At 38.6% G+C, this 27,322-nt stretch overlaps 1 protein-coding gene across 1 annotated transcript in view; it reads left to right on the top strand.

Moving 5' to 3' along the window:
• LOC111188504 (ribonuclease inhibitor-like) overlaps positions 1–4,188 on the top strand; it is a 49,061-nt gene extending 44,873 nt beyond the window's left edge. Inside the window, exon 11 of the mRNA XM_049473005.1 lies at positions 3,722–4,188. Coding sequence (XP_049328962.1) covers positions 3,722–3,737 — 16 coding nt within the window. The 3' untranslated portion in view covers positions 3,738–4,188. The remainder of the gene's footprint in view (positions 1–3,721) is intronic.
• Positions 4,189–27,322: the final 23,134 nt, after the last annotated feature.

Here is a 27,322-nt window from a genome sequence, read left to right as displayed (position 1 = left end):
CACACACACACACATTAAACCTAGTTAACTAACACACACACACACACACGTTTAACCTAGCTAACTAACACACACACACACACACATTAAACCTAGTTAACTAACACACACACACACACACGTTTAACCTAGCTAACTAATACACACACACACACACACGTTTAACCTAGCTAACTAATACACACACACACACGTTTAACCTAGTTAACTAACACACACACACACACACACACGTTTAACCTAGCTAACTAACACACACACACACACACACATGTTTAACCTAGCTAATTAATACACACATATAACCTAGCTAGTGTTGCCAACTCCTCAGTAAGGAAAGTAGCTATTGGCTGTCCTAAAAGTAGATTGAAGTCGCTAAATGATGCATCGCCTAATTTGTATAATGTATGTTTTTAAAGCTGTAAAGGATGGGAGAGAAAAAAGAGGAGTAAAAAAAACACTCTAAATATGTTAGAAATGTTACAAATGAACAATATATGTTGCTTTTTAAATAGGCAGTCACTTTTTTACAATAACTTCATTTTTACGTGAATTACATAAATTAGTTTTTTGCCGTGTTGTTAAATGTTATTAGAAGAGCAGCAGTTAGCCAGAACTGTTATTCTATTTTTTTTAGGGTTTCTTTTTGTTTGTTTGTTTTATTCTATTTTTATTTTTTAAAGTTTTCTTTATTTTTATACCTATTATAGACAATATAGATATTTAGCTTTTTACAAAGAGGCAGACACTGTAGACGAGGTGAGTGACAGGCTTTGTGGTGAATGAGGTGACTGACTGAGACTGTGTGAGTTACATTTAGTTTATTTATTTTTCTGTCACACGAAAGACTCATTTATTTTTACATCCTGCTTTGTAAATATGGGGCGTGGTTATGGAGTCAAATTGGGGTCTTTAATGCTGACGAGAAAATAAAACTATCACGAAAAAAAATCTCCACAAATTGCAAAACAAAAATCTGATATTGCAAACAAAGAAGAGAACATAAGTTACCTTTTTTCACTTGTAATATTTTTTTTAGAATAAATCTTTTGCAACAACACATTTTTTTGTGTTTTGCGTTCCTTTTTTCTTTTTGCAATACTTTCCCTCCTTTGTGTTCCTCCGTTTTGTTTGCGAGTCTATTTTGACCCCTTTTTGATGTGGGGGCGTGGGGAGAGGAGAGGGGCGTGGCCAATATGGAAAGGAGTTATGGAGGATTAATGTCATCAGCTGGAGCCTCTGCTTTCATATGTAATGCTGCAGGCCGCCCAGGTTACCTGGCTGCCTTGACGGACGCTAACCATAGTTTATAAGTTAATGCTGATAATTTATTTTACATATACCTAATTACTGATTGTATATTATTGTTGTTTTCAGTTGTTAAATTGAGCAAAAGGCTGAATTTGGCTCCTTTTTCTTCTTATTTTATCTATATTATATTGAAGTCTAAATTAAACCTTCTGCGTTTTCCTTTTTATTCAGAGCGTTTGCGCAGTGTTGTGTTTTAATGGGTCTTTTCACTATTAAAATCCACCACCTACAGGCGGCCGCGTGTAACTGCAGCAAGCACGCTGGAGAAACAGAAGCCAAATTCAGCCTCCTGCTCAATTTAACAACTGAAAACAACAATATTATATAATTCAGTAATTAGGTATATGTAAAATAAATTATCAGCATTATAAATTTTAGTTAGCGTCCGTCTGGCCATCAGCATTACATATGAAAGCAGAGGCTCCAGCTGATGACATTAATCCTCCATAACTCCTTTCCATATTGGCCACGCCCCTCTCCTCTCCCCACGCCCCCACATCAAAAAGGGGTCAAAATAGACTCGCAAACAAAACGGAGGAACGCAAAGCAGGGAAAGTATTGCTAAAAGAAAAAAGTTTAAAAAAAATGTTGTTGCAAAAGATTCATTCTAAAAAAAATATTACAAGTGAAAAAAGGTAACTTATGTTCTCTTCTTTGTTTGCAATATCAGATTTTTGTTTTGCAATTTGTGGAGATTTTTTTTTTTGTGTTAGTTTTATTTTCTCATCAGCATTAAAGACCCCAATTTGACTCCATACGGGGTCAGTCAGCGGTGGCTGTGGGTATGCACGGTTCATTTGCAGTGTGTTCATGGAGCGGTGTGTGTGTGCTCATACATAAATAAGACAGAAATACTCTCCCTAAAACCTCCAGCAGCAACATCAGCAGATAATTTACACAGAGGACCAGGACAGAGCTGTGTCTGCTGTGAAAATACCGTAATTACCTTAATAATGCACACTATAAAGTCTATATTTGCTATAAAGATGCACTTTTATAAGGTTGATGCTTAATATAAAAGCAGTGATCATTAAAACAAAAATTATTACAGTCATTATTTGAGTCTTAGATGCTTTCTGGCGAACTTTATTTATTGTCTCCTATGTAATTACATTACAATATAATGTTTTTTTCCAAAATGAGGGTGAAGCAGACTACAACACACTGTAGTATTTTACTAAGTGTAGCTAATATTTGGAAGATACTGAAGTTAATAAGGTAATTAAGGTTACAACTATTACAATGTGTCCCTTACTTCATTCAAATATGCCTTTAATGTCACAATTGAATAATTTGAATAATTATTCAAGTACATAGTTCCCAGGTGGCATGTAAGGTTTTTCAACTGAGCAGTTAATGTGGAATCGTAATTAATGAGTAGTTACTATAAAGTATTGTAACGACTGCCAAGGAGACATAGAGGCTGGAAGCATTTTACTGCTCCCTTACTGCATTTACAAATGCATGGAGAGCGAAAACCAGAACCACTCTGGCCCAGATATACTGGCCAGGTGGCCAAATATGTAAGTCTCAGTAATTAATGTGGAGTTAATAGTAAACTACTATAATCATTAGTTCAGTACTATCTACTGAGTAATTATTCAGTACTCCCTGGTAGTTAATAGAAGATTTAGGTGTTAATGCAGCACTATTACCTAGTTACTGCTTAGTTACCTATTAACTATGGAACAGTATTATAAAGTGTTACCCAGCTCATTAATAACCAGTTAATTAAAAAACAGCTTATTAATAATTGATGTATTAATAACCAGCTCATAATAATCAATTCATTAATATTCTGCTTGCTAATAACCAGCTCATTAATAATCAGCTCATTAAAACCCAGCTCATTAAAACTCAGCCAATTAACTCATTAATAATCAGCTGTAAGGAATACGTCCTGTCATAAGTCAGTCGAGGTACAGAAGCAGGACTGAGAAACACTGATATAAAAGTTGTTAAATTCTAGCTGTTGACTCTAAGTTAGGAACATTTAGAGAAAGTAAAAAGTTTGTTACAGAGTTTCTCAGTAAAATGAGAAATATGATAAAATATAAAATGTTATTAAGTGTAATTCAGTATGTAGTTATGATGTTTTTTGAGAGGTTGGTTTATAATAATTTCTGAATTTATAGAAAATGTGCTATATTGTGATCTGTGTCGTTACTGGGCTATGAAGTTTTCTATATAGCTATATGAATTATTGGTTATATCACACAGCCCTAGATCTTATCGCACACTTAATTCACCATAGAGAAAAGAGAATGATCTGTTATTGAATTTCTTCTATTTGTTTTACTGAACACAATAACCCAAAGTGCCGTCCCTGCAGTGCGAGGTGAGGAGTGTGTGTTTCTGTGATAAGTGTGTGTTCTTGTCTAATTTTCTGTCCTGTATTTTTGCTTTACAGAATCTATCCATATTAGACTGACCTACTCTAACTGGCCAATATGAGTTCTGCTTCTGAGCAGTTCTGCTTCTGACATCACTTCCTGTTTACCAGTGACATTATTCAGGACTTTTGTAGCGTCTAGAAGCATCCAATCACCTGCTAAAAATTTACAGGACTCCTACATAGTGTTTTTATATTTATGAAGATCTGCTTTGTTAATTCTGTTTATGTTCAAGAAGGGATTAGTATTGCATATGGTGATTAAACAGATATTTTATACAATTATCACAGTTATCTCTCTTATCACAAACTATCCACCAACGTTAGTTTTTTATCGTCTGCATATTCAGAGTCTATTTGGGCAAATCTGTCTCTTACATGTAAGATAAAAGTGAGATGATAATGTATTAGAGGAAATGCAAACATGTATGTTCATCTATTTAAACTATACTTTTCATGTATTGTTAATAAAATGGTTGTTCTTATCCAAGTGTTGTATTTTTATTTCATTATTTACATGGTTCAATAGCCCAGAGCCAAACTTACTGTCTCTCATACTCCTGCCTTTTAACTTTAAGTTTGAGCTCTTTGAGCTGTATAGTTAAAACAGCATCAACCTGAGATGTTACAGGAGCAGCATCCAAAAGTTGAGATGGCCCTACAGCCGGTACATCTTCCCCCGGAGGGATTACCTGTTACAGAGAAGCGGCTTGATCCAGGCCAGGACTTGGATCCGACACCGCTGCAGACGCTTCTGACCCGCCCACCCCAAGGACCGCACCTGCAACTCATTCAAGTTCTGTAGATTCCGGCAATACCACCAGCTTAGTATTAACCACGGCTTGGATCGCGTGCTTTAACGCTCCACCAGGTACAGGAACTTCAAAGAAGTCAGCAATCCGCAACAAATCCACCTTACGGCACCGTTGGAACTCCTCTATAGAAGGACAGAGAATGAAAGTGGTCAAATTAAATGTACCAGAAGCCATAATTAACACTTACCTCTACCGCCCCACACCAAACAAAAACTGCCAACAAAAATAAAGGCACCCATACAACAGGCTCAAAAAGGCGTTTAGACGAGCCCCCAATTATGTTACGGCCTGGAAAACCAGACCAGTAACGTAAGCTAGGACGACACCCGCACACGCATTTTAAGCCAAGACCAAATATGATACCGAGCACAGAAGTACAAGCCAAAATAATTTATTTTAAAATATAGTAGCATTTATGTCAGGGATAAGAATGCCTAAAATAACAACAAACAAAACTAACTTAAATGTTTAGAGCTAACTTACCTAACAAAAAAAGGAAACAAAAATACATTAATCTTCCTTCCCTCCCTAACTTACAAAACACAGGAGAAAAGAAACCCCCTCCCAAAGAAACAGGCCTTATCCCCTACAGTGCTACCTTGGCTTTTAGTATTGTATGAAGTGTATTTACATAAGTATTATGACAAACAATTAAGGTTAAATAACGTGTTCTACTTTAGTTATCTAAACAGCTCAGTATTTACTCACAACAGCACAAACAATAAAATAGACGGACAGGTGGTTTGGTCTGGGCGGCGTGGTGGTTGAATGGGTCGGGTGTCGCGCTGCACTCCACATCGGCCAGCACTTTATTGTGATGCAGGACCAGGATCAATTAGTCAGCTCCTCCCTCTCACAGGTAACCTGCAGGACTGATAGAAAGGGTGAAGGAGAGCGCAAGAGTGAGGTAGCTTAGAAAGGGAAGGCAACAAAGACAAATATAAAAACCTCCCTTTGTAACAGAGAGATAGAGAGGGAGAGGGAGAACACAGAGGGAGAGAGAGACGGAGAGAGTGAGAGACAGAGAGAGAGACAGAACAGAGAGGGAGAGAGAGAACAGACAGGGAAGGGAAGAAAAAGGGGTTAGAATGGTTTTATAAAACTCTGCTGGAGTGGGATGGGCACTTGGAGACAGCAGCTCAGGACATGGGGAGAGAAAGAGAAAGCAGATGATTAGGGCAGGGTTTATATTTGCTGGGTGAGCTGCATGATTATTAGGGCAGGGTTTATATTTGCTGGGTGAGCTGCATGATGATTAAGGCAGGGTTTATATTTGCTGGTTGAGCTGCATGATGATTAGGGCAGGGTTTATATTTGCTGGGTGAGCTGCATGATAATTAGGGCAGGGTTTATATTTGCTGGGTGAGCTGCATGATGATTAGGGCAGGGTTTATATTTGCTGGGTGAGCTGCATGATGATTAGGGCAGGGTTTATATTTGCTGGTTGAGCTGCATGATGATTAGGGCAGGGTTTATATTTGCTGGATGAGCTGCATGATGATTAGGGCAGGGTTTATATTTGCTGGGTGAGCTGCATGATGATTAGGGCAGGGTTTATATTTGCTGGATGAGCTGCATGATGATTAGGGCAGGGTTTATATTTGCTGGGTGAGCTGCATGATTATTAGGGCAGGGTTTATATTTGCTGGGTGAGCTGCATGATGATTAGGGCAGGGTTTATATTTGCTGGATGAGCTGCATGATAATTAGGGCAGGGTTTATATTTGCTGGGTGAGCTGCATGATGATTAGGGCAGGGTTTATATTTGCTGGGTGAGCTGCATGATGATTAGGGCAGGGTTTATATTTGCTGGTTGAGCTGCATGATGATTAGGGCAGGGTTTATATTTGCTGGGTGAGCTGCATGATAATTAGGGCAGGGTTTATATTTGCTGGGTGAGCTGCATGATGATTAGGGCAGGGTTTATATTTGCTGGGTGAGCTGCATGATGATTAGGGCAGGGTTTATATTTGCTGGGTGAGCTGCATGATGATTAGGGCAGGGTTTATATTTGCTGGATGAGCTGCATGATGATTAGGGCAGGGTTTATATTTGCTGGGTGAGCTGCATGATTATTAGGGCAGGGTTTATATTTGCTGGGTGAGCTGCATGATGATTAGGGCAGGGTTTATATTTGCTGGATGAGCTGCATGATAATTAGGGCAGGGTTTATATTTGCTGGGTGAGCTGCACGATGATTAGGGCAGGGTTTATATTTGCTGGTTGAGCTGCATGATGATTAGGGCAGGGTTTATATTTGCTGGGTGAGCTGCATGATGATTAGGGCAGGGTTTATATTTGCTGGGTGAGCTGCATGATGATTAGGGCAGGGTTTATATTTGCTGGGTGAGCTGCATGATGATTAGGGCAGGGTTTATGTTTGCTGGATAAGCTGTAAGAGGAATAGTAAGAAGGGCAACAGTAAGAGAAAAAATACAAAAATTGTAATGAGACATTACTCAAAAGCTTGAGCAAATAGAAATGTTTTGAGTCTAGATTTAAAGATTGAGAGTGTGTCTGAGTCCCGTATATTAATAGGGAGGTTATTCCAAAGTTGTATAGTTTTTTCTAATACGCGGGACTAATAACAGGCCAGCGTCTTGGGAGCAGAGTGAACGCGGCGGATTGTAAGGAGTAAGGAGTTCCTGTAGATAATGCGGGGCCAGACCATTGAGGGATTTATACGTCAGGAGAAGTATTTTATAATCTATACGAAATTTAACAGGTAGCCAGTGTAGGGATGAAAGAATAGGTGTAATATGATCAAACTTTCTGGTTCTAGTAAGCACTCTCGCGGCTGCATTCTGAACTAGCTGGAGTTTATGAAGTAATTTATGTGGACTTACAGCCAACAACGCGTTGCAGTAGTCCAGCCTGGAGGTTATGAATGCATGTACCAGCTTCTCAGCATCTTCCAGAGAGAGTATACTGCGGATTTTAGCTGTATTTCTTAAATGGAAGAATGCAGTTTTGACTATGCTACATATGTGTGCATCAAACTAGAGAATTGGGTCAAAGATGACCCCAAGGTTTCTCACAATTTTACCAGGTATATTTAAGTGACCGTCTATGTCTACAGTATTAACATTTATGTTTTTATCAAGTCTTATCAGAATTAAGTAAGAGAAAGTTGTGTTGTGTGTCATCCAATTTTAATCTCTTTAATACAGTCTGTTATTTGATTTATACAGAGCTCCTTGTTGGGTAAAGTAAAGTCATCAGCATAGCAGTGAAAGTTAATACCATGCCTACGGATAATTTTACCCAGTGGTAGCATATAAAGAGTAAAGAGTAATGGACCCAGTATTGATCCTTGAGGGACACCATATTTTACTCTAGACTGATAAGAGCATTCGTTATTTAAATAAACACACTGGAATCGATCTCTCAGATAAGATCTGAACCAGGTGAGGGCAGATCCTTTAAGTCGTTTAAGATTTTCTAACTTATCAAGCAGAATAGCGTTATCTATGGTGTGGAAGACAGCACTAAGATCTATCAGTACAAGGATGGCAGTGATGCCTCTATCAAGAGCATAAAGTAAATAATTAGTTACTCTTAAGTAAAGCAGTTTCAGTGCTATGCTTTTTTTCTTGATTACTATCATTTACATGCTTTTAGACTCTTTGGCCTGTTTTATGCACTACAACTGCGCACTCTTGCCACTTTAGACACCCAGCATTGGATCTCAAATTATAAAAACCTCCTTAATAGCGGCCCAACTTTCATTTCATTTCTAAAATACCTCACGGGCTTTAATGATACAGTATGTGTGGCCCCTGGTTACATTATTTCATCACTTTAGCAACACACTCAATTTAACTTTAATAAACAACACAGAAACTAGATGAGGCTGATGCTTAAGAACACATTTATTGTTAGTTTTTAAAAGTGTCAAAGATGCTAAAACAGGAGAAATTACATTTAATAGAGAAATAATAACAACTATAAGAGATCTTAACAAATGTTAAGCACTTTTTTCCAGGACACTCATTCTGTAGCTAATACCCATAAAATAAATCACATAAAATCACCCGTAATAAAACGTCACATGTATTTTAAAATCTGTACATGTACCAATGCTGATATCAATAGTTTAAGCACTTTAATTTGGTGATAATTAAAAGTGCAATGAATTTGACCTTTTAGGCCAGGTTTTAACTCATCATTTAACAAATAAAACACAAACAAAAATTTAACAAATAAAAATAAATAAATGAATACGTTTGTAAAGGTCTAAATAAAGAAACTCAATCAATACTACAAAAAATAGGAATACACTCAAAATACAATTTAGAACTTCAAAACTGTGACACTGCAAATTGGTGTACTATTACTATTTCAAGGGGGTTGAGAACCTTAATCCAAAAGGACAAACTGTCTCCTACAAACCAAGTTTTAAAAAAGTCTTAATGTTCACAACCTATTGAAAGGAACTAGATAAAATAAATATATATACTGGGTGATACTAGTTCAACCCTGGGTTAAAAGCCCCTACAGATCACTAAAATCACTTTTTATGTAGGTTAAGCTTTAAAAATGTCTTAAAATACAGAGAGAACAATATAATAAGAGTAGGGAATAAAATCAGTGGCTATTATCACTGGCTGTACCGGCCACTCCTAGAATATAGATATAATAATTAGCCACTCCAACTTGTTTATGTATTAAATAGAACCTAAACCCCATTCAGATGATAAACACCAATTAATAGAGAACGGTGAAGAACAGAACTCAACCTCACTTCACAGCACCTTCAGGTATCGATGTACGCTCTATATAAAAGCATAAAACACACTTAGATACATGTTCCACATAAAGAAGAATTAAGTTAAAAACTATACCCACCACTCAGCAGCTGCACACACACCCAGCTGCTTCCTGGAGCTCCTAAACTCACTTTAAAATAAAACTAACTTTCTTTTAATAAACTTAATGAACCAACAGCACCCTACTTTGGGTTAGTGATGATGAATTGTCCAGTACAGCACATAAATCCAGTGATAGAAACTACTGTAACATTTAAACTCCCTCAATATAACATTAAAACAACCAAACAGCCCAAACCTGCTGAAAATGTGGACTCCTCCCCCACAGAGCTGCTGCTCATCTACCAACACGCCCCTCTGATCTCCTGCAGTCAATTAAACCCAATAAAAATCTCCACCAGCAACTTATTTAAACACAAAGCTTCATCACGAGCTCACTTTTCCCAACACCTGGGCTGCCTCTGAAATCACGTACTTAAGCAGTATGTACTGGTTTGGGGAGAGGTGGAGCTGCTGGCCGGGCAAAGCAGTAACCTCAGGTACACTACACCCACCATCATACCTCTGACCTCTCGTTACCAGCAGCACAGTTTACAGAGATTTTACCCAAACTAACTTCATTAAAATCCCCTCAGTGCTGAGGGACAGCCAAAGTTGCCAGGTTTGCAGTTTTTCTGCCAAATTGGTCTTGTTTGAAAATCCAGTCGTAGGTGAAAATTCAGAGGGGGTTGGGAGCAATTTTTTGACTATTTTTAAAATATTACAGCGGCCGCCAAAAAAAAAAAAATGTGTGTGTTGCCTTGGATGTTACGTCAACACGGCAGGCAAATGTGTAGAAATTCAGACTAAAAATCATCTTCCTTCATTAGAACAAAAAGAACCAGCAGAACACAAAGACATAATGGAGAACAGTGAGACAATTAGAGCGACAGAGAGAGAGAGAAAGAAATCACAAGGCGATAAAAAAAAGGTTAAACAGAAGAGAAGAGATTTCAGGAGGGGCAAGAACAAAAAAGTAAAAGTCAGTTCTTTTTTTATATAATTATGTTAATATTAAATGTTCTTGATTGGGATATAAAACGGTTATAAAATAACTAATAAAACACTGTTGTTACAGTATTATTAATGACTTTATGATAAAAAGCAATCCTGATAAAAAATATCTCAGAACCGTTATCCTGCTCTGTAGCTCCGCCCACCCTGTGCGTTTTGGATGGATAGAGGGAGAATGGAGAGAGAGATGTGACGCAGTGAAGGAGAAAGGGAAAGTGAGTTCAGTCTCCTCCATTAGAAACAGGACAGAAGTCTGGATTCTCTCGGTAAGTTCAGAACTAAAGAACAGAACTTAGTCAGAACCGGTTCTCAGGGTTCCTCAGATCCAGAACCGGTTCTTTAAACTCAGCTCAGTGTCTGATTCCACTGGAAGAACCAGGATCAGCATGGAGATCTGGGGTGGGTTTCTCGAAAACGATCAATCTTAGCGAATAACGAACGAACTAACGAATGACGTGAGTAAAGAACGAGCCAGTTCTGCGAGTGTTTCCCAAAGAGCTTCGCAACGCGAAAATTAACGAACGAGGTTAAAGAACGTCTTTGTTGACTCCTCCCCAAAAACAGCGCACTCAATCGATCCACATATATCGATTCAACACTGCCAATATGCAGTATTTATTCACTATTACACCCTAAAAACGTAGAAATGTGTTGTAATCATCAATATTATACATATTCTGAAATTTAAATTTCAAAAGGATGTACTTTGGCATTAATAAAATACTCCTAAAGATACATATGACTAAATAAATACTCGAAAATCTAATCTATTAAAATTTTTTTTAACTTTTTTACTTTTTTAAAACTATTATTGTTAATATATATATATATATATATATATATATATATATATATATATATATATAAATAGATATTATACTAATATTATTAATAGTAATTTGGCGAGTAATATTAATTTATTATTATAATTATTAATAATAATATAAAAAATATAATATATAAAAAATATAAAAATAATATAATAATACATATACGTATGTTATATATATTAAACCAACATGAGTATGCTCATCCAATCACCATCTCAGTTGGGTTTAGGTCAGGGGATTGTTAAGCCCACCTTTTTGTTTACTAGATAATTCCATATGCGTCAATTAATAGTTTTCATGGTTTTAATATTAATCCACAATGTAAAAAAAATAAAATAAAAACATTGAATGAGACGTGTCCAACTTTTGACTGGTATTTATATATTTGTGAGCTGACACACCCCAGAGTTTGCCCAGATGAACGGCCACAATGTTGGTTAGAATCACCTGATTAAGGAATAATATTAAATATTACCTGCACATTCACCGATACCCTTTACAATACGTGTAGGTGTGATTAAAGACACCGCAGGCGTCCCCTGAACCGGACCTACAGTACCAGGGATTTTCCCAATAGCATGGAAATATATAGTGTTGTGCTGTAATTCCCGGGCTGGTGGGAATTGTGTATAGTTGCGTGTATTCCACAGTAACAGACTGATTACAGAATCCACGGACTTGCTGACTTTGCAGCTTTGCTTAGACCGTGAGCATCGTACAGGAATCTGGATTTTAATAATGTATTTGTGGGTTTGCCCAGTTAGACTACAAGCCACAGACAAAGTTGGCATTATAATAAAATATAATATAATATAATATAATATAATATAATATAATATAACTCATTCACTCACTTACTCATCGTCAACCGCTTTATCCTTTAAGGGTCGCGGGGGGGCTGGAGTCTACCAGCCGGCATCAGGCGGAAGGCAGTAGGCTATACTCCCTGGACAGGCCGCCAATCCATCGCAGGGCAGACAGACACAGACAGACACACAGACACATCCACTCACACACTCACACCTAAGGGGCAGTTTTTAATTTTTATCCTACATCCAATTAGGTCTTTGGACTGTGGGAGGAAACCGGAGCACCCGCAGACACGGGGAATAATATAATATAACATAATATAATATAATATAATATAATATAATATAATATAATATAATATAATATAATATAATATAATATAATATAATTGATTGTAATTAATAGTAATATAATATAATTGCTTCAACCACGGAAATTAACATTTTTCTCCCTCAAAATTGGCGGTCCCTGGTGTTTAAGGTGCTGAACTGCAAGTCGAGATCTCCTAAAGAAGCTCGTTAAAAATAACGATTGGGTGAGAGCACTCGTTAATCTGCGAGCGAGTTTACGTAGTACTTTAGTTACGCACCGGTTTGGGAAACACTCTTTAATTAACGATCAATCTTAAGTACGAGTTAACAAAGTTAACGCATTACGAAGCTTTCGGGAAACCCACCCCTGTTCATTTTCTGCACAAAAGCACATTTTGTCATCACAAAAACACAAACACCTGATTAACATCAACTAATTCTTTCAAAACACAAGAACGCATGTTCTCTGTTCCAGAGCTACGTATAGTCAATCACAGTGCAACCACTGTTAAAATAATAAAAGCTACTGACATTACAGAAACAGCATCATGATTGTTTTTATATAAAAATACTTGAGTACCAAATGTGAGCAACATATTGTCTAAAAGTTGTTAAGTGATATTTATTTTATAGAACTATAGAGTAGAATAAAAAGTGCACTATAGGACTCTGTGGTGTGGCCTAAACTTTCCCTTCCATTACTTTAACTTTTATAATTTTTACTGTATTTTTGAAACCAGAACTTTTACACTTTTTCTTGAGTAAAAGTTGATACTTGAGTTGATGCTTCAACTTCTACAGAAGTATTTATATTTTAAACTCTAGTATCTATACTTCTACCTACAGAGTAATGAATGTAAATACTTTTGGCACCTTTGTTCCTCTTCCTTATCCTGACCCAACTCTTCCTCTCTCCCTTGTCCTGGTTTAACTACACCTTTTCCTGGAGTAACTATTACTTTCCCTCCATCCAAATATATTTTCTTTCTTTCGCTCTCTCTCTCTATGTGCCCCAATAGCTACACTGGCCACACTCAGTCCAAAACAAAAATCCCCGTTTTTTATGTGTTCATGTCACTGACAGCATTATGTCTAATGATAAAATCCAGTTCCAGCTCTGATTGGCTTATCATAGTCTTTTATTTATTATTAATAATGTGTAAATTCAAATTTGTATATTAGTTATAATAGATTTACACATGATATTATTGTACAAACATCAGTTATATACTGTATTTAAGGTTTGTAACATGAGATATTTAATTTTAGCATGCTGTATTAAAGCAATTGTAAATAAGATAAGAAAACCGGAACTGTGTTAGTGGATAATTTAGTTTGTTAATAAAATGTAAGCATGTATAAAACATGCTAATTGAATACATATTGTGTGATCGCTACATGAACTGTATGAACAGTTTAGTCCACAACAGACAGATGTTGAGTTAAGCGTATTTAGAGTTTTGAAAATGTGAATACAGATCAGATAAAAGCAAGTTAGTGATTGTAAAAAACTGTAAATAGACCAGAGCTCATGTGGAGCAGATGATGAATGATGAGATAAGAGGAAGCTCTCTGCCTCCCTCTGGTGGTGGAAACCAGTCTAGCAGCAGGTCTGGATTCAGGCTGAGTGGTGGCTCTCTGCCTCCCTCCTGTGGGGGGATGCCAGCTCTCCCTCACAGCTACTGTCTGTAATGATCATGTTTGCAGTGTAAAGAGAGACTTTTAGCATTAATGCTGCCTGTTTATTTCATATATTAATAAAGTGCAGTGTTTAGTTTATTTTACTGTTGTTTCTATGTGTTGATTTTCTAGTGCAGTCTATTGGCTGATCAGCTGCTGGAAGCTCATCATTAATCTATTAAATTAATCTAGCTCTTAGTTACTCTTACAAAAGAATTACTATGGTTTTACTATGATTTTATATAGTAACTATAGTTATTGCATATATAACCATAACATCACTCTGAACTACTGTGGTTCCTTATGATCACTATGTTTAATTAATGATGCTGCCATAGTTTTACTATTGTAGTTTATAGTTATAGACATAGTTATGTGGTATCTGTGATTCTACCATTAAAAATACTGAAACACATAATGCTAATTATTACACTGGCTGTTCAGCTGTTCTATAGTATAGTAGTTATTATACAGTTATTACACAGTTATTACACAGTTATTATACAGTTAATACACAGTTATTACACAATTAATATACAGTTATTATACAGTTATTAGACAGTTAATACACAGGTAATATACAGTTATTACACAGTTATTATACTGTTATTATACAGTTATTACACAGTTATTAATGATCATCTCTTTAACTATAGGTTGATTTAAGGTTAATTTATAATTGACATTGAAATGTGACGCTGCTGTGATTTTAATATGGTATCATACGGTACAGGTGTTATTCTCCTAATGAAATAATTATAATAATTACAGTGGCTTGCAAAAGTATTCATACCCCTTAAACTTTTTCACATGTTATCACCTTACAACCACAAACTTAAATGTATTGTATTGAGATTTTTAAATCATAGACCAACACAAAGTATCACATAATGACTTGCAAAATTGACGTGTAAAAGTATTCAGACCCCTTTACTCTGAAACCCCTAAATAAAACCAAATGCAATCAATTCCCTTCAGAAGTCACTTAATGAGTTAATAGAGTTAATCCAGCTGTGTGTAATTTAGTCTCAGTATAAATACAGCTGTTCTGTGAAGGCCTCAGTGGTTTGTTAGAGAACACTAGTGAACAAACAGCATCATGAAGACCAAGGAACTCACCAGACAGGTCAGAGATAAAGTTGTGGAGAAGAAGTTTAAAGCAGGGTTAGGTTATAAAAACACATCCCAAGCTTTAAGCATCCCAAGGAGCACTGTTCCATCAATCCATCATCCGAAAATGAGTGAAAAAGTATTCTACTAAGTTTCTACAAACCTACCAAGACATGGCTGTGATTCGAGTGAAAGGTAGCATTACTAACTACTGATATAAGGGGCTGAATACTTTTGCACGTCACACTTTTCAGATTTTCATTTTATTAAATGTTGTAATTCATGTATCATTTTCATTCCACTACACAAATATGTGCTAGTTTGTGTTGATCTATCACTTAAAATCTCAATTAAATACATTTAAGTTTGTGGTTGTAAGGTGGCAAAATGTGAAAAAGTTCAAAAGGTTTGAATACTATTGCAAGCACAGCTACTATTTAAATAAAATATTTTTATACACACTTCAGTTATAATGTCATTTAACTCACAATTTGATACATTAAATCACAGATAATCCACAGATGTATTTCAGTACATTATAGATATATCCTATATAAAGATGGATAAACTGGTCTATTTTAATTTTGACTGGCAGGAGTTCAACCAATGAGAAACAGGCATGAGCTGGATCAGACTCTGACTCCAACCTGGACGTTTCTACAGTCAAACACAAGCGTTACAACAAGCTCAGATCAATAATCCTGGAATAATTAATGTTGTAGTGTTTAATATCCCATAACTCATCATGTACAGAGTGAATAATCACTACAGCTCAGTACTGAGGGGGGAGTTGTGGGTCTGAGGACTTTTTTCAGCCCAAAAACACAGAAGATTCTCTAACAGGATAAAATTCCTTAAATCATTTGGGGAGATAGTTCAACATGTTGGAAGGAAGAACAGAACTGCAGTTAGATTAAATGTAGGATAAAACTAAACCATAGTACAGTTTAATGCAGGTCGTATCATAGAGCAGAACTTACCTGAGTATAAAGAAAGTAAAGGAGAGGCTGTGCTGCATATCTCTGCATGTTCAGACAGAGTCTCATCTAGTTAGGCAGGTAGGTGAAAAGTGTTCTGTTTGGTCAAGAAACATGATACCACTCCGCCCCCATCTTTAACGTTAAAACACCTTTATTTACTTTTCAGACGAGGACCTAATCCAGACCAAACTGGCTTAAATCTTCATCTGTTAAATTGAGAGAAGATCATGAAGAACTTTGGAGCTTTAAATACAATCTGTAATCCGTTTGTCATTCTTTATAAAACTGAAAATAAAGGTACAGGATGTAAATTTAAGTATATTCTGTGACTCCTCTGCTAAAATAAAGCTACTGGCTTCCTAAAGAAAGCAATATAACATTTTAGTTCTCACCTTTTAAAAGCATCAGCTTAAGTCTTTCACTTCTGTTCCCCTGATAAATCCTTTTATAAATCTCTTTATGTCTGTAAGGTCTTACTGTTTCAGTGATGGAACAAACTTCTCCATACAATATAATTTGACTCCAGAATGAGTAAAAGGTAACAGATATTGTCTGAGAGGCTCCAGACTCCAGAAAGTAAATGAGAGAATCTCCTAAAACAGATAAAATGATGATAAAGTTCAGTAAGATGTTATTTAATCAGAACTGTGATGTATTATTATTTACTGAATACCAGAGTCAGAACATATCCTGCTGTTTGTGCTTCAAAACTTCAAGTAGTCTTTTCACCTCAGCAGACCGTGTCCAGCTTTCACTGAGAATCAGCTGCATAAATCTGTGTGTTCAGGTAGAGTCTCACCTGTTCAGGCAGGTAGATGGAGAGAGTGCTCTGATTGGTCAAGAGAAACATCATTCATTCTTCTTTAACCTGTAAAATAAATTTCTGTACTTCATCATCAGGTGAGGATCCAGATCAGACTGGTTTGAGGTGAAAGCGAACTCCTCGAATTTCATGAAGAGCGTTTGGATAAAAAGCACAGAGGTAAAAACTGAAGCTTTAATACTAGAATTTACTGTCTGACTAAAAGTGTTTTAAACTCAGAGAGAAGAACTTTACATTACTTTAAAGAGGAAATCAGTGTGTGTACTTGATAAGTGTGTGTGTGTGTTTACAGGATTAGGTATAATCTGAAGGAGGAAGATGAGCTCCAAAATGAGTGTCTCTGGGGAACAGGACACACAGGAAGCTAAGAGGTGAGAGAATAATGTGATTTTGGTGTAAAATAGGATTTTTCTCATGGTGTGTTCATGTGTTCGTCGACAGATCGTACTACGCAGCACCTTATTCTGTATTTCCGGTCCACCTTAAAATGTTGCAACACTGAGCGGCCTAGTGGGACTTGAATGATCCAATCTCACACCTTATATTTATAACAACAAAATTATTATTATTATTATTATTATTATTATTATTATTATTATTATTATTATTATTATTATTAATATTATCAAAACAACAGGCCGAAAGGCATGGATCATAAGAAAAATAACAGTGATAATTTGTTGAATACCAAACTCAGTATATACAAACATTTTCATAAATGTTGTTTTGAAATATTTTGACTTTGTAAATCTGACCTGTGAAAAGATTTAATGAGAAATAATGTAATCTGCATATTTTCATTTACCTCCAGATTATCAAACAGCTCAAGAAAACAGAGCTAATGTACAGTCAGTAGCATGAACCACAATTTATGATAATCCTCTGAACATGGCATTAATGGAAATTATTGTATATTCTGCATGTTTCCAGTTACCCTGACTTCAGACCATCACTTCTGTTGAATGTGACGCCATTATATGAAAACAGAGCAAAAAGACTGTCAGTAGCATGAGCTACACGAAATGTTAACTTTACGTTTTTTTTATTTAGACCTCTGAATAAATATGACATTTAAATATTTAGTAATTACAAAACATATATACATATAATATACTGTTTTTCTTTTGATTCTAATTCAACTAATTCTAAATAATTGCCTATTCTGCATAGTAGCCCTAACTCGAGATTATTAAAGCCTATTAAAGTCTTTTAAAAGTGAATCTTCATCAATGAAAATAAATCTAATAGACCATCAATAGCATGAACTGCAAGAAATATTTTTTTCTTTTTGCTCATACTGTCTTTCATTCACAGAATAATTCATGCTACAAAATGCAAGAAATATATGATGCCCCAAATACAGATAATTGTAACTTTTTTCATAGCTAAAATTATTATGATAACAGATGGGGGGTGATGATTATACATTTTTATTCTAATATTTGAATTTACATCTTTTGTTATGTGTATACACTGATCAAGCATAACATTTTGACCACCTCCTTGTTTCTACACCCATGATGCATACTATTTGATCATTTGAAGTTAGTCCCCTTAAATACCAAGTTCAGAGTACATTACAGTAATCCATCGCAGGGCAAACAGACACAGACACACAGACACATTCAGTCACACACTCACACCTAGGGGGCAATTTGTATCTGACATCCAATTAGCCTGAACGTGCCGTCTTTGGACTGTGGGAGGAAACCGGAGCACCCGAAGGAAACCCACGCAGACACAGGGAGAACGTGCAAACTCCATAATGATGATAATAATAATAATAATACATTTTATTTATATAGCGCTTTTCAAAATTCTCAAAAATGCTTTACAATCAAAGATAAGGCACTAAGTAAAAGGCAAAATTACAACAACAATAATACGGGACACAGTATTCAAATTGAACACAAAAATAATATGACCAATTACACTCTATACCAAAAAGACAAAAAACTAATATAGTTTCTACAAGTTTTTTACATTACATTATAGGTTAAAGCTATTAACAGCCTACTATATCTTTTTTAAAGGGTTGGGGAGTTAGGGCAACTGGAAATGGACACCTATTGACAATTATTTCATTTCATTAAATATTTAGTAATGTCAAATTTAGATGGTCAAGATACAGGAAAGTAATATTTATTGTAGTTTAATCTGTTGACTGTCCATTGGCTCTTTTTCTGTACTGTTGTCTGTATTTATCTGAATCAGAATGTCAACATGACCACTACTAGGATTGCCACCTTTTAGAATTTAAAATAAGGGATGCCAACCACCGATCCTCTGGGCCATGTCCACTACAGACCAAACACCTGTGGGGCGGTGCACCCGCAGCAGTGGTATTTTATATTTTGTGCTGGTGTTTTTATTGAAGGGGTAATCAAAAAAGCAATACTTCAAACTTAAAGCTTGAAATGCTTTATTAGCATTGAACACTTTCTCTTATAAAGTGCAGTTAATTAAATATTAATTGAAATATGTTTGTGTGCAACAACCAATTTTTAAAATATAAACTAAATATATTGAGAATGTAACTTTTTATGTGCATAACTATTGGGACACTCTTTGAGCCATGGGGTATTTTTATTTAAATTGAACAGTATTTGCTGGTGCCTTTCTTATGAGTTAAAAGGAAGTCAGGTCATCCAAATTGTTGTGATTATTATAGATGTATTAAACTCCTTTCTTGTGTAAATTAATGCACTGGGGGCGCAGGGTTGCCTTCTCCAATATGGCGGCCATGGCCTGGAGGCAGGGTATGCGGTGTCTAAGTGGGGGTACTATTACATGCAGCCTAATAATCCGTTATCAATCGGAATAGAGCACGTCCATGTAAACATCTCAATCGGAATAGAGTAGTCCGATTGAGGCCATTCCGATTACAATTTCTATCCGATCGAACAAGGTGGATATTCCTTTAAATAATCCGATATAAAGAAGAATAACAGCCTTGTAAACACCTGTACCCAATTACCTCCCCAATCGGAATGTTTAAGTACATCTGCGCATGTACCACAGCGTTTTAGAGACACTCTTAAAAATAAAAAAAAACAGTTTGCTTCGAGATTAAAGTTCTAATATTAGGGGAGGAGATATTCTTAGTATTTTAGGTATATTTATTGTTTAAACTGTAGTTTAGGAGCGGAGCAGAGGGAAACAAGCGCTCATGAGCTGTTACATATCACCATCAGTTATCTACATTTATAACCTGCTGATTATTAATGCTGTTACAGTTACTGTACATAATATAGTGTTCAGATTTTCCCGTGGTAGCCTCCCAGAAGAGCGCGCGCTCCTGCACGGAGATTTTCGTTCCTTTAAAAAAATATATATAATAATAATAATAATAGTAATATTAATAGTTAACTGTATTTATAAAGCACTTTTCATACATTAAAATTCAGCTCAATTTTCTGTACATACAGAGAGGTAATAAGGAAAAAAAGTAAAAAGAAAAAACACAGTAAACTATGTGACTATGATATTAAAAAAAAATCAATTAAAATAAAAAGTAACAAAAATGTAGGTCAATACATATATCGATGTATAATAATACAAACACAAATTATTAAAAAAATATTTTTGAAACGCTTTTTGAAACTGTTTACTGATCCCTGCCTGATCTCAACTGGTAAACTGTTTCATTTCTATATATTTCTGTTTCACACTATATAAAATACACTGTATAAAATTATAATAGCTGGTCTAATATAATTATACTACAATGTTTTAGGATGTTTTTTTTCTTTGGTCGCAAAACCCGATCTAAAGGCAGCCGAAATGTCTGTGCAGCATCGCACAATTTCCCGTGAGGCTTCTCGTGGCTACTGAAAGAACACGGAAAATCTGCACACTGTGCGTGTTACAGCTACATTTCATTCAAAATATTACCATTTTATTCTCGTAATATTACGATTTTAATTACGACTAGATAAAGGAGTGATTAATCAGTAATTGCCTGAATTTTTTAGATAAAGCTGTGCAGTATCTTTAGCAGACAGGAGAGCAGACGACGATAGAAAGCTCAATACAACCAGACGAGACCTGAGACTCGACTTGGATTCGTGAACATCTCAGATAACAAACATAGCTAGTTATTCAGTTGCTGTTAGTCCTCTTACGCTGGCTGACATCACCTGATGCTCGTTGTCATGGTTACGAGTACACTAAGCGATACCACACATGCACATCATGTTTGATCGGATTACATGTACCGTGCACATAAACGGAAAGTTTACTCAGACTATTGGGGGAAGTGTACATATAAACACCTCAATCAGATTCTAGAATCGGAATGAATTCATTCGGATTGAAGGAAAGTGTGTCCCAATTCAGGGGCTGCATCCTTCGAAGGATGCGGTCTGTGAAGGTGTGTCCTTTGAAGGATGGGAAGCTGCAGCGGCTCTACTGAAATGGAACAGTCTACCCTACGGAGTATTTCCTGTTTCCTGTTTGTTTCTAGTTTTGCTTCAGATCACAAAATACCAAATTAATTAAGTTCAGGTTAATTGTTAATTAACTGTGCAAATACATAAATGTTTTAAATGTGAACGGGTGGAACTGAACATAAACAAATAAAAGGGTGTTTGAAATGAAGTTGAAAAAAAAAGAATAAATTAGAATAAAGTTATATTTAGTTATATATATATATATATATATATATATATATATATATATATATATAAACTAAACAATACTTATAAATAAAGTAAATAATACATTAATTCATACACAGAGATATATTATTTAGTTTATGTAAATAAATATATAAGTATTTATATATCTATAAACTAAAAACATATAACAACATAAACATGATACTTCATATATAAACTAAATAATATAAATTATAAATATTATAAAATAATATTATAATAATATTTATAATATCTATAAGTATTTATATATCTATAAACTACATAATACTACATATACTACATAATACATAATTGAATTTGGTTCCCCAGCATTACAGAGTGTATACCTTGCCTGTGTTTTTTTCTCAGTGTACTACCTCTGGATTGTTTTGTTAACTACTCTGATTTTTGTCTGCCTCTTGTTATTAAATTTCTTGTGTACGACCTGGACTGTTTTCTACTGCTCGATTTTTTGGCCTGTTCTCTGTTCTTGCCCTTCTGTGTATGATCTCTGGACTGTTCTCCATTTTTGGTATGCTCATCCTATCTGGCCTCACCGGTGTGGACCCTGCTTATATTGACTACTGACTTCTCTGTCTTTTTTTATAAAACCAGTTTATTTTATCCACAGGTGTCTGAGTCCTGTCCAGCCATGACACATGATACTAATAATAATGCACTCCAAATATCTCTATATATCCAGGATTAAAGTACTGTAAAATAAATGATACTGGACAGATATAATCTGTCTCTAGTAGATATATAATGGGAAACGAGATCAGTGTGAATTTTGCTTTTTACTTCAAAAATGTTGGCAATATCATTGCGTATGATATGATATGGCACACCCCTAATTGTTATTAATAAGTCAAAGTCAAAGTCAAAGTGGTTTTTATTGTCATTTCAGCTATATACAGAGTACACAGTGAAACGAAACAACGTTCCTCCAGGGACCATGGTGCACATAAACACAGTGTAGACAGAACAATAGTGCAACAGTACAAAAGTGCAGACAGACAATACAACACCATACAGACAAAGAATAATAAATAACAAGACAGTGTGCAAATTATGCAGTGTGCAAAAAAGACCAGGTGAGGTAGTAATTGCTCTATTACACAGTGTGCAATAGAGTCCAGTGAGGTAGTAGGGTTTTTAGTGCTTTCCATTTTCTGGGGTAAGTGGGGTAAGAGTGTGTGTGCATGTACAGAAAAACCATCAGTTCAGTCTCTGCAGTTAAGGAGTCTGATGGCTTGGGGGTAGAAGCTGTTGCAGAATCTGGTCGTGCTGGACCGGATGCTGCGGTACCTTCTTCCAGAAGGCAGGAGGGAGAACAGTTCGTGTGAGGGATGAGTGGGGTCATTCACAATGCTGGTTGCTTTGCGGATGCTGCGGGTGGTGTAAATGTCCGTGATGGAGGGGAGAGAGACGCCGATGATCCTCTCAGCTGTCCTCACAATACACTGGAGGGTCTTGCGGTCAGAGACGGTGCAGGTCCCAAACCAGGCAGTGATGCAGCTGCTCAGGATGCTCTCAATGGTCCCTCTATAGAAGAGTGTGAGGATGGGTGGAGGGAGACGGGCCTTTCTCAGCTTCCGGAGGAAGTAGAGACGCTGCTGGGCTTTCTTGGCTGTAGAGCTGGTGTTCAGGGTCCAGGTGAGGTTATCTGCTAAGTGGACACCAAGGAACTTGGTGCTCTTAACAATCTCCACAGAGGACCCGTCGATGTTGAGTGGAGAGTGGGTGTGTTGTGCTCTCCTGAAGTCAACAACCATTTCCTTTGTCTTGTCCACGTTCAGGTGAAGGTTGTTGACTGTACACCAGTCTGTCAGCCGCTGCACCTCCTCTCTGTATGCTGACTCGTCGCCTTTAGTGATGAGACCCAGCATGGTTGTATCATCGGCAAACTTGATAAAGCTGTTAGAACTGTGTTTTGCAGCACAGTCATGAGTCAGCAGGGTGAACAGCAGAGGACTCAGGACACTGCCCTGGGGGGCCCCCGTGTTCAATGTGATGGTGCTGGAGGTGCTGCCCCTGAACCGGACTGACTGGGGTCTCCCCGTCAGAAAGTCCAGGATCCAGTTGCAGAGGGGGGTGTTGAGGCCGAGCGAGCTTAGCTTCCTGGTGAGGTTCTGTGGGATGATGGTGTTGAATGCTGAACTGAAGTCTGTAAACAGCATTCTGACGTAAGTGTCCTTCTTCTCCAGGTGGGTGAGGGAGAGATGAAGGGTGGTGGTGATGGCATTGTCCGTGGAGCGATTGGGACAATACGCAAACTGCAGGGGGTCCAGTGAAGAGGGCAGTTGTGTCTTGATGTTCCTCATGACTAGCCTCTCGAGGCACTTCATGATGATGGGTGTAAGTGCAACGGGACGGTAATCATTGAGGCAGGACACTGTGGACTTCTTTGGCACGGGGATGATGGTGGTGGACTTGAGGCACGTTGGGACAGTGGCGCTGCACAGGGAGATGTTGAAGATGTCCGTGAGAACATCTGTCAGCTGGTCTGCGCACTCCCTGAGCACTCTGCCGGGGATGTTGTCTGGTCCTGCAGCTTTTCGTGGGTTGACTCTGCACAGAGTGTTCCTCACATCCACTGCAGTCATGCACAACACCTGCTCGTCCGGCTTGGGCATGGTCTTTCTCGCCATCGTGTTGTTTTGTGCCTCAAACCGTACATAAAAGTTGTTCAGGGCATCAGGGAGGGAGGCATCACGTTCACAGGACGGTGGCATTGTCCTGTAGTTGGTGATTGCCTGGATGCCCTGCCACATGCGCCGCGCGTCACCCGTGTCCTTGAAGTGGCTGTGGATTCTCTGGGCGTGTGCGCGCTTTGCCTCTCTGATAGCTCTTGACAGGTCGGCTCTCGCTTTCCTCAGGGCCACCTTGTCACCCACTCTGAAGGCGGAGTCGCGGGTCCTCAGCAGCGCACGTACCTCAGCAGTCATCCAAGGCTTCTGGTTTGGGCATGTGGTGATGGTCTTGGAGACAGTGACATCATCAATACACTTGCTGATGTAGCCAGTGACTGATGCTGCATACTCCTCCAAATCAACAGAATCGCCTTCAGTAGCAGCCTCCCTGAACATGTCCCATGCAGTGCACTCAAATCAGTCCTGAACGGCAGAGATGGAGCCTGCCGGCCAGGTTTTCACCTGCTTCTGAACTGGTCTGGAGCGTCTGATGAGTGGTGTGTATGTTGGTGTCTGCCAAACACACATGTGATCCGAGAAAGCGAGGTGGGGGCGGGGCTCCGCCCGGTACGCGCTGGGGATGTTTGTATAAACAAGATCCAACGCGCTCGCTCCTCTCGTTGCAAAGTTCACATGTTGATGGAATTTAGGGAGCACTGACTTGAGATTTGCGTGGTTGAAATCTCCGGCGATAATAAACAGTCCGTCTGGGTGTTTGTTTTGCAGATCGCTGATAGTCCGATAGAGTTCACACAGAGCCTCTTTAGCATTAGCACCAATGCTAGCGCTGGGTGGAATGTAGACAGCAGCTATTAGCACGGCGGAGAACTCCCGTACTAAATAAAAAGGACTGCACTTGACTATCAGGAACTCCACCAGCGGAGAGCAGTGTTTGGCGACAGTCACAGCGTTGTTACACCATTCCGTGTTGATGTAAACACACACGCCTCCACCGCGGGTCTTCCTGGATAGAGCCGCGCTCCTATCGGCTCCGAACGCGGTTAGCCCGGCTAGCTGAATGGCGCTGTCCGGAATGTTGTCGTTAAGCCACGATTCCACAAAAACCAAAACACAGCAGTTCGCTGGAGTCGGATGTAGTACAGTTTATTGTCAAGGGAACAGACGTTTGCAAGAAAGAGCGATGGTATAGCCGGCCGGCTAGGACTAGCCTTTAGCCTCGCGCGGATCCCAGCTCTCTTTCCGCGCTTCCGCTTACACTCGCACCGCTTGCGATGGCACTTCCGCTGGGCTCCGGCGTCAGGAAACACCGCGGGCTGGCGGCCTGGGTCCCTTAGCAGGCTAAGCTCAAGTAGCGTCTGCAGAACCTCGTCCGGTAGCGTGTTTTCTGGCTGGTTTCTCCACTGTAGCAGGGTCTGGCGGTGGTAGAACATGTGCACGGGTGTTCCGATGCACATATTTGCAGGAAATAAACGGAAAAAACGACAAATAGTAACACAAAAGCACCATTTAACGGACCCGGAGCGGCCGCTGCGTGTTAACGCGCCGCCATATTAAAAAAATATTGAAGATTTAGTGTAATGATGACCTTGTAAAAACGAGTTGTCAGTTTGGCCACAATTTTATAATCTATAATAGTTATATTATAGATTAGTTATAAAAGTTATAGAACCAGTTACAGTTAAGCAGTTGTTACAAGATTGAGTTTCATGGTCTTTTAAGAGACATGTAACGCGAGATGAGACGGGAGGCGGACGTTTAAACGGGTAAGACATGACTTTATTAAATAACAGATAAACAAGTAAACTAAACAGGGGAATAACGAAAATATCTATGTACATAAACAAACAAACAGTGAGCTAAGCTAAACAGATAAAGAAACAGGGCTAGGGATATATACAGGGATAACTACGTAAATATATATATACAAAATAAACAAAGAAACAAACAGGAAATAAACAAGAACAAGTAAATACAGAAACATGAAATAAACAAACGTGACGTGGCGTGGCGTGGCAAAACAATAGTAAATAGCGTGACGAGACAAACAAACGTGGGAAGGTGCAAAGACCGACCGCAAACGTAGACTAACAATACTATTTATACTAAACATGAAACAAGGAACACCTGGGGAAACAGGTAACAAGGGGCGGAGCTACAAATTACACACACGTAATGGAAAATAACAGTGGAAACAGCGGGGAAACAGAGGGAAACCTGGCGAGGGCGTAACAGAAGCCCCTCCCTAAACGCGCAGCTCCCGAGGCGCGTAAAAACGAAACCCGGGGGCCTGCGGCGGGGAGAGGCCGGGAAAAACAAAAGACGAGACCGGGGACTTGACATGAGGCAACACAGGAGACTGGACAGAAGACGTGACAGGACACTGGACATAGAAAGGAGACTGAACCGGGGACGTGACTGGAGCCTGGACATTGGGCGAGACAGGAGACTGGACAGGGAACGGTGACTGGACATGAGACATGACTGGCGACTGGACAGGACTGGACATGGGAACGGGAACAAAAACATTGACAGGAACAGACACGAAAACGGTGACAGGAACAGGCACAGAAAAACCAGACAAGACAGGAACCGGAACATAGACAGACACGGGGACCAGAACAGGAAGTGACATGGGGACTAGAAAGACCTGGGGATGCCCAGGACTGGCTAAAGTCAAAGGGGTAGTCCATGGAGCCAGCCTGGGCAAAGTTCTTGGGCTGGAGTCCGGGGGCCTTGGGGCAGACCTGGGCACACGGGGCTTGGGGCGAAACTTAGTCCTGGGTGCCGGGATAGGCGTGGGTGTGGTGACGGGCCTCGCTGGTGACGCGACGGCTTGGGCAGCAGAGGCTGGAGGCGCGGCGACTCGGGCAGCAGGAGCTGGCGGCGGTGCGGCGTCTCGGGCAGCAGGAGCTGGCGGCACGGCGACTCGGGCAGCTGGAGCTGGCGGTGCGGCGACTCGGACAGTAGACACTGGCGGTGCGGCATCTCGGGCGCGGCGACTTGAGCAGCTGGGGCTGGCGGCGTGGTCGGCGCTGGAGCGGTAGGCACCGCTGGCACAGGGACATGGACGGTGGGCACTGCTGGCTTCGGCACATGGGCAGTGGACACCGCTGGCACAGGAACATGGACGGTGGGCACCGCTGG

This window comes from Astyanax mexicanus, unplaced genomic scaffold (genome assembly GCF_023375975.1).
Source record: "Astyanax mexicanus isolate ESR-SI-001 unplaced genomic scaffold, AstMex3_surface scaffold_32, whole genome shotgun sequence".
NCBI lineage: Eukaryota > Metazoa > Chordata > Actinopteri > Characiformes > Acestrorhamphidae > Astyanax > Astyanax mexicanus.
This window is presented reverse-complemented; position numbering and strand designations above follow the sequence as displayed.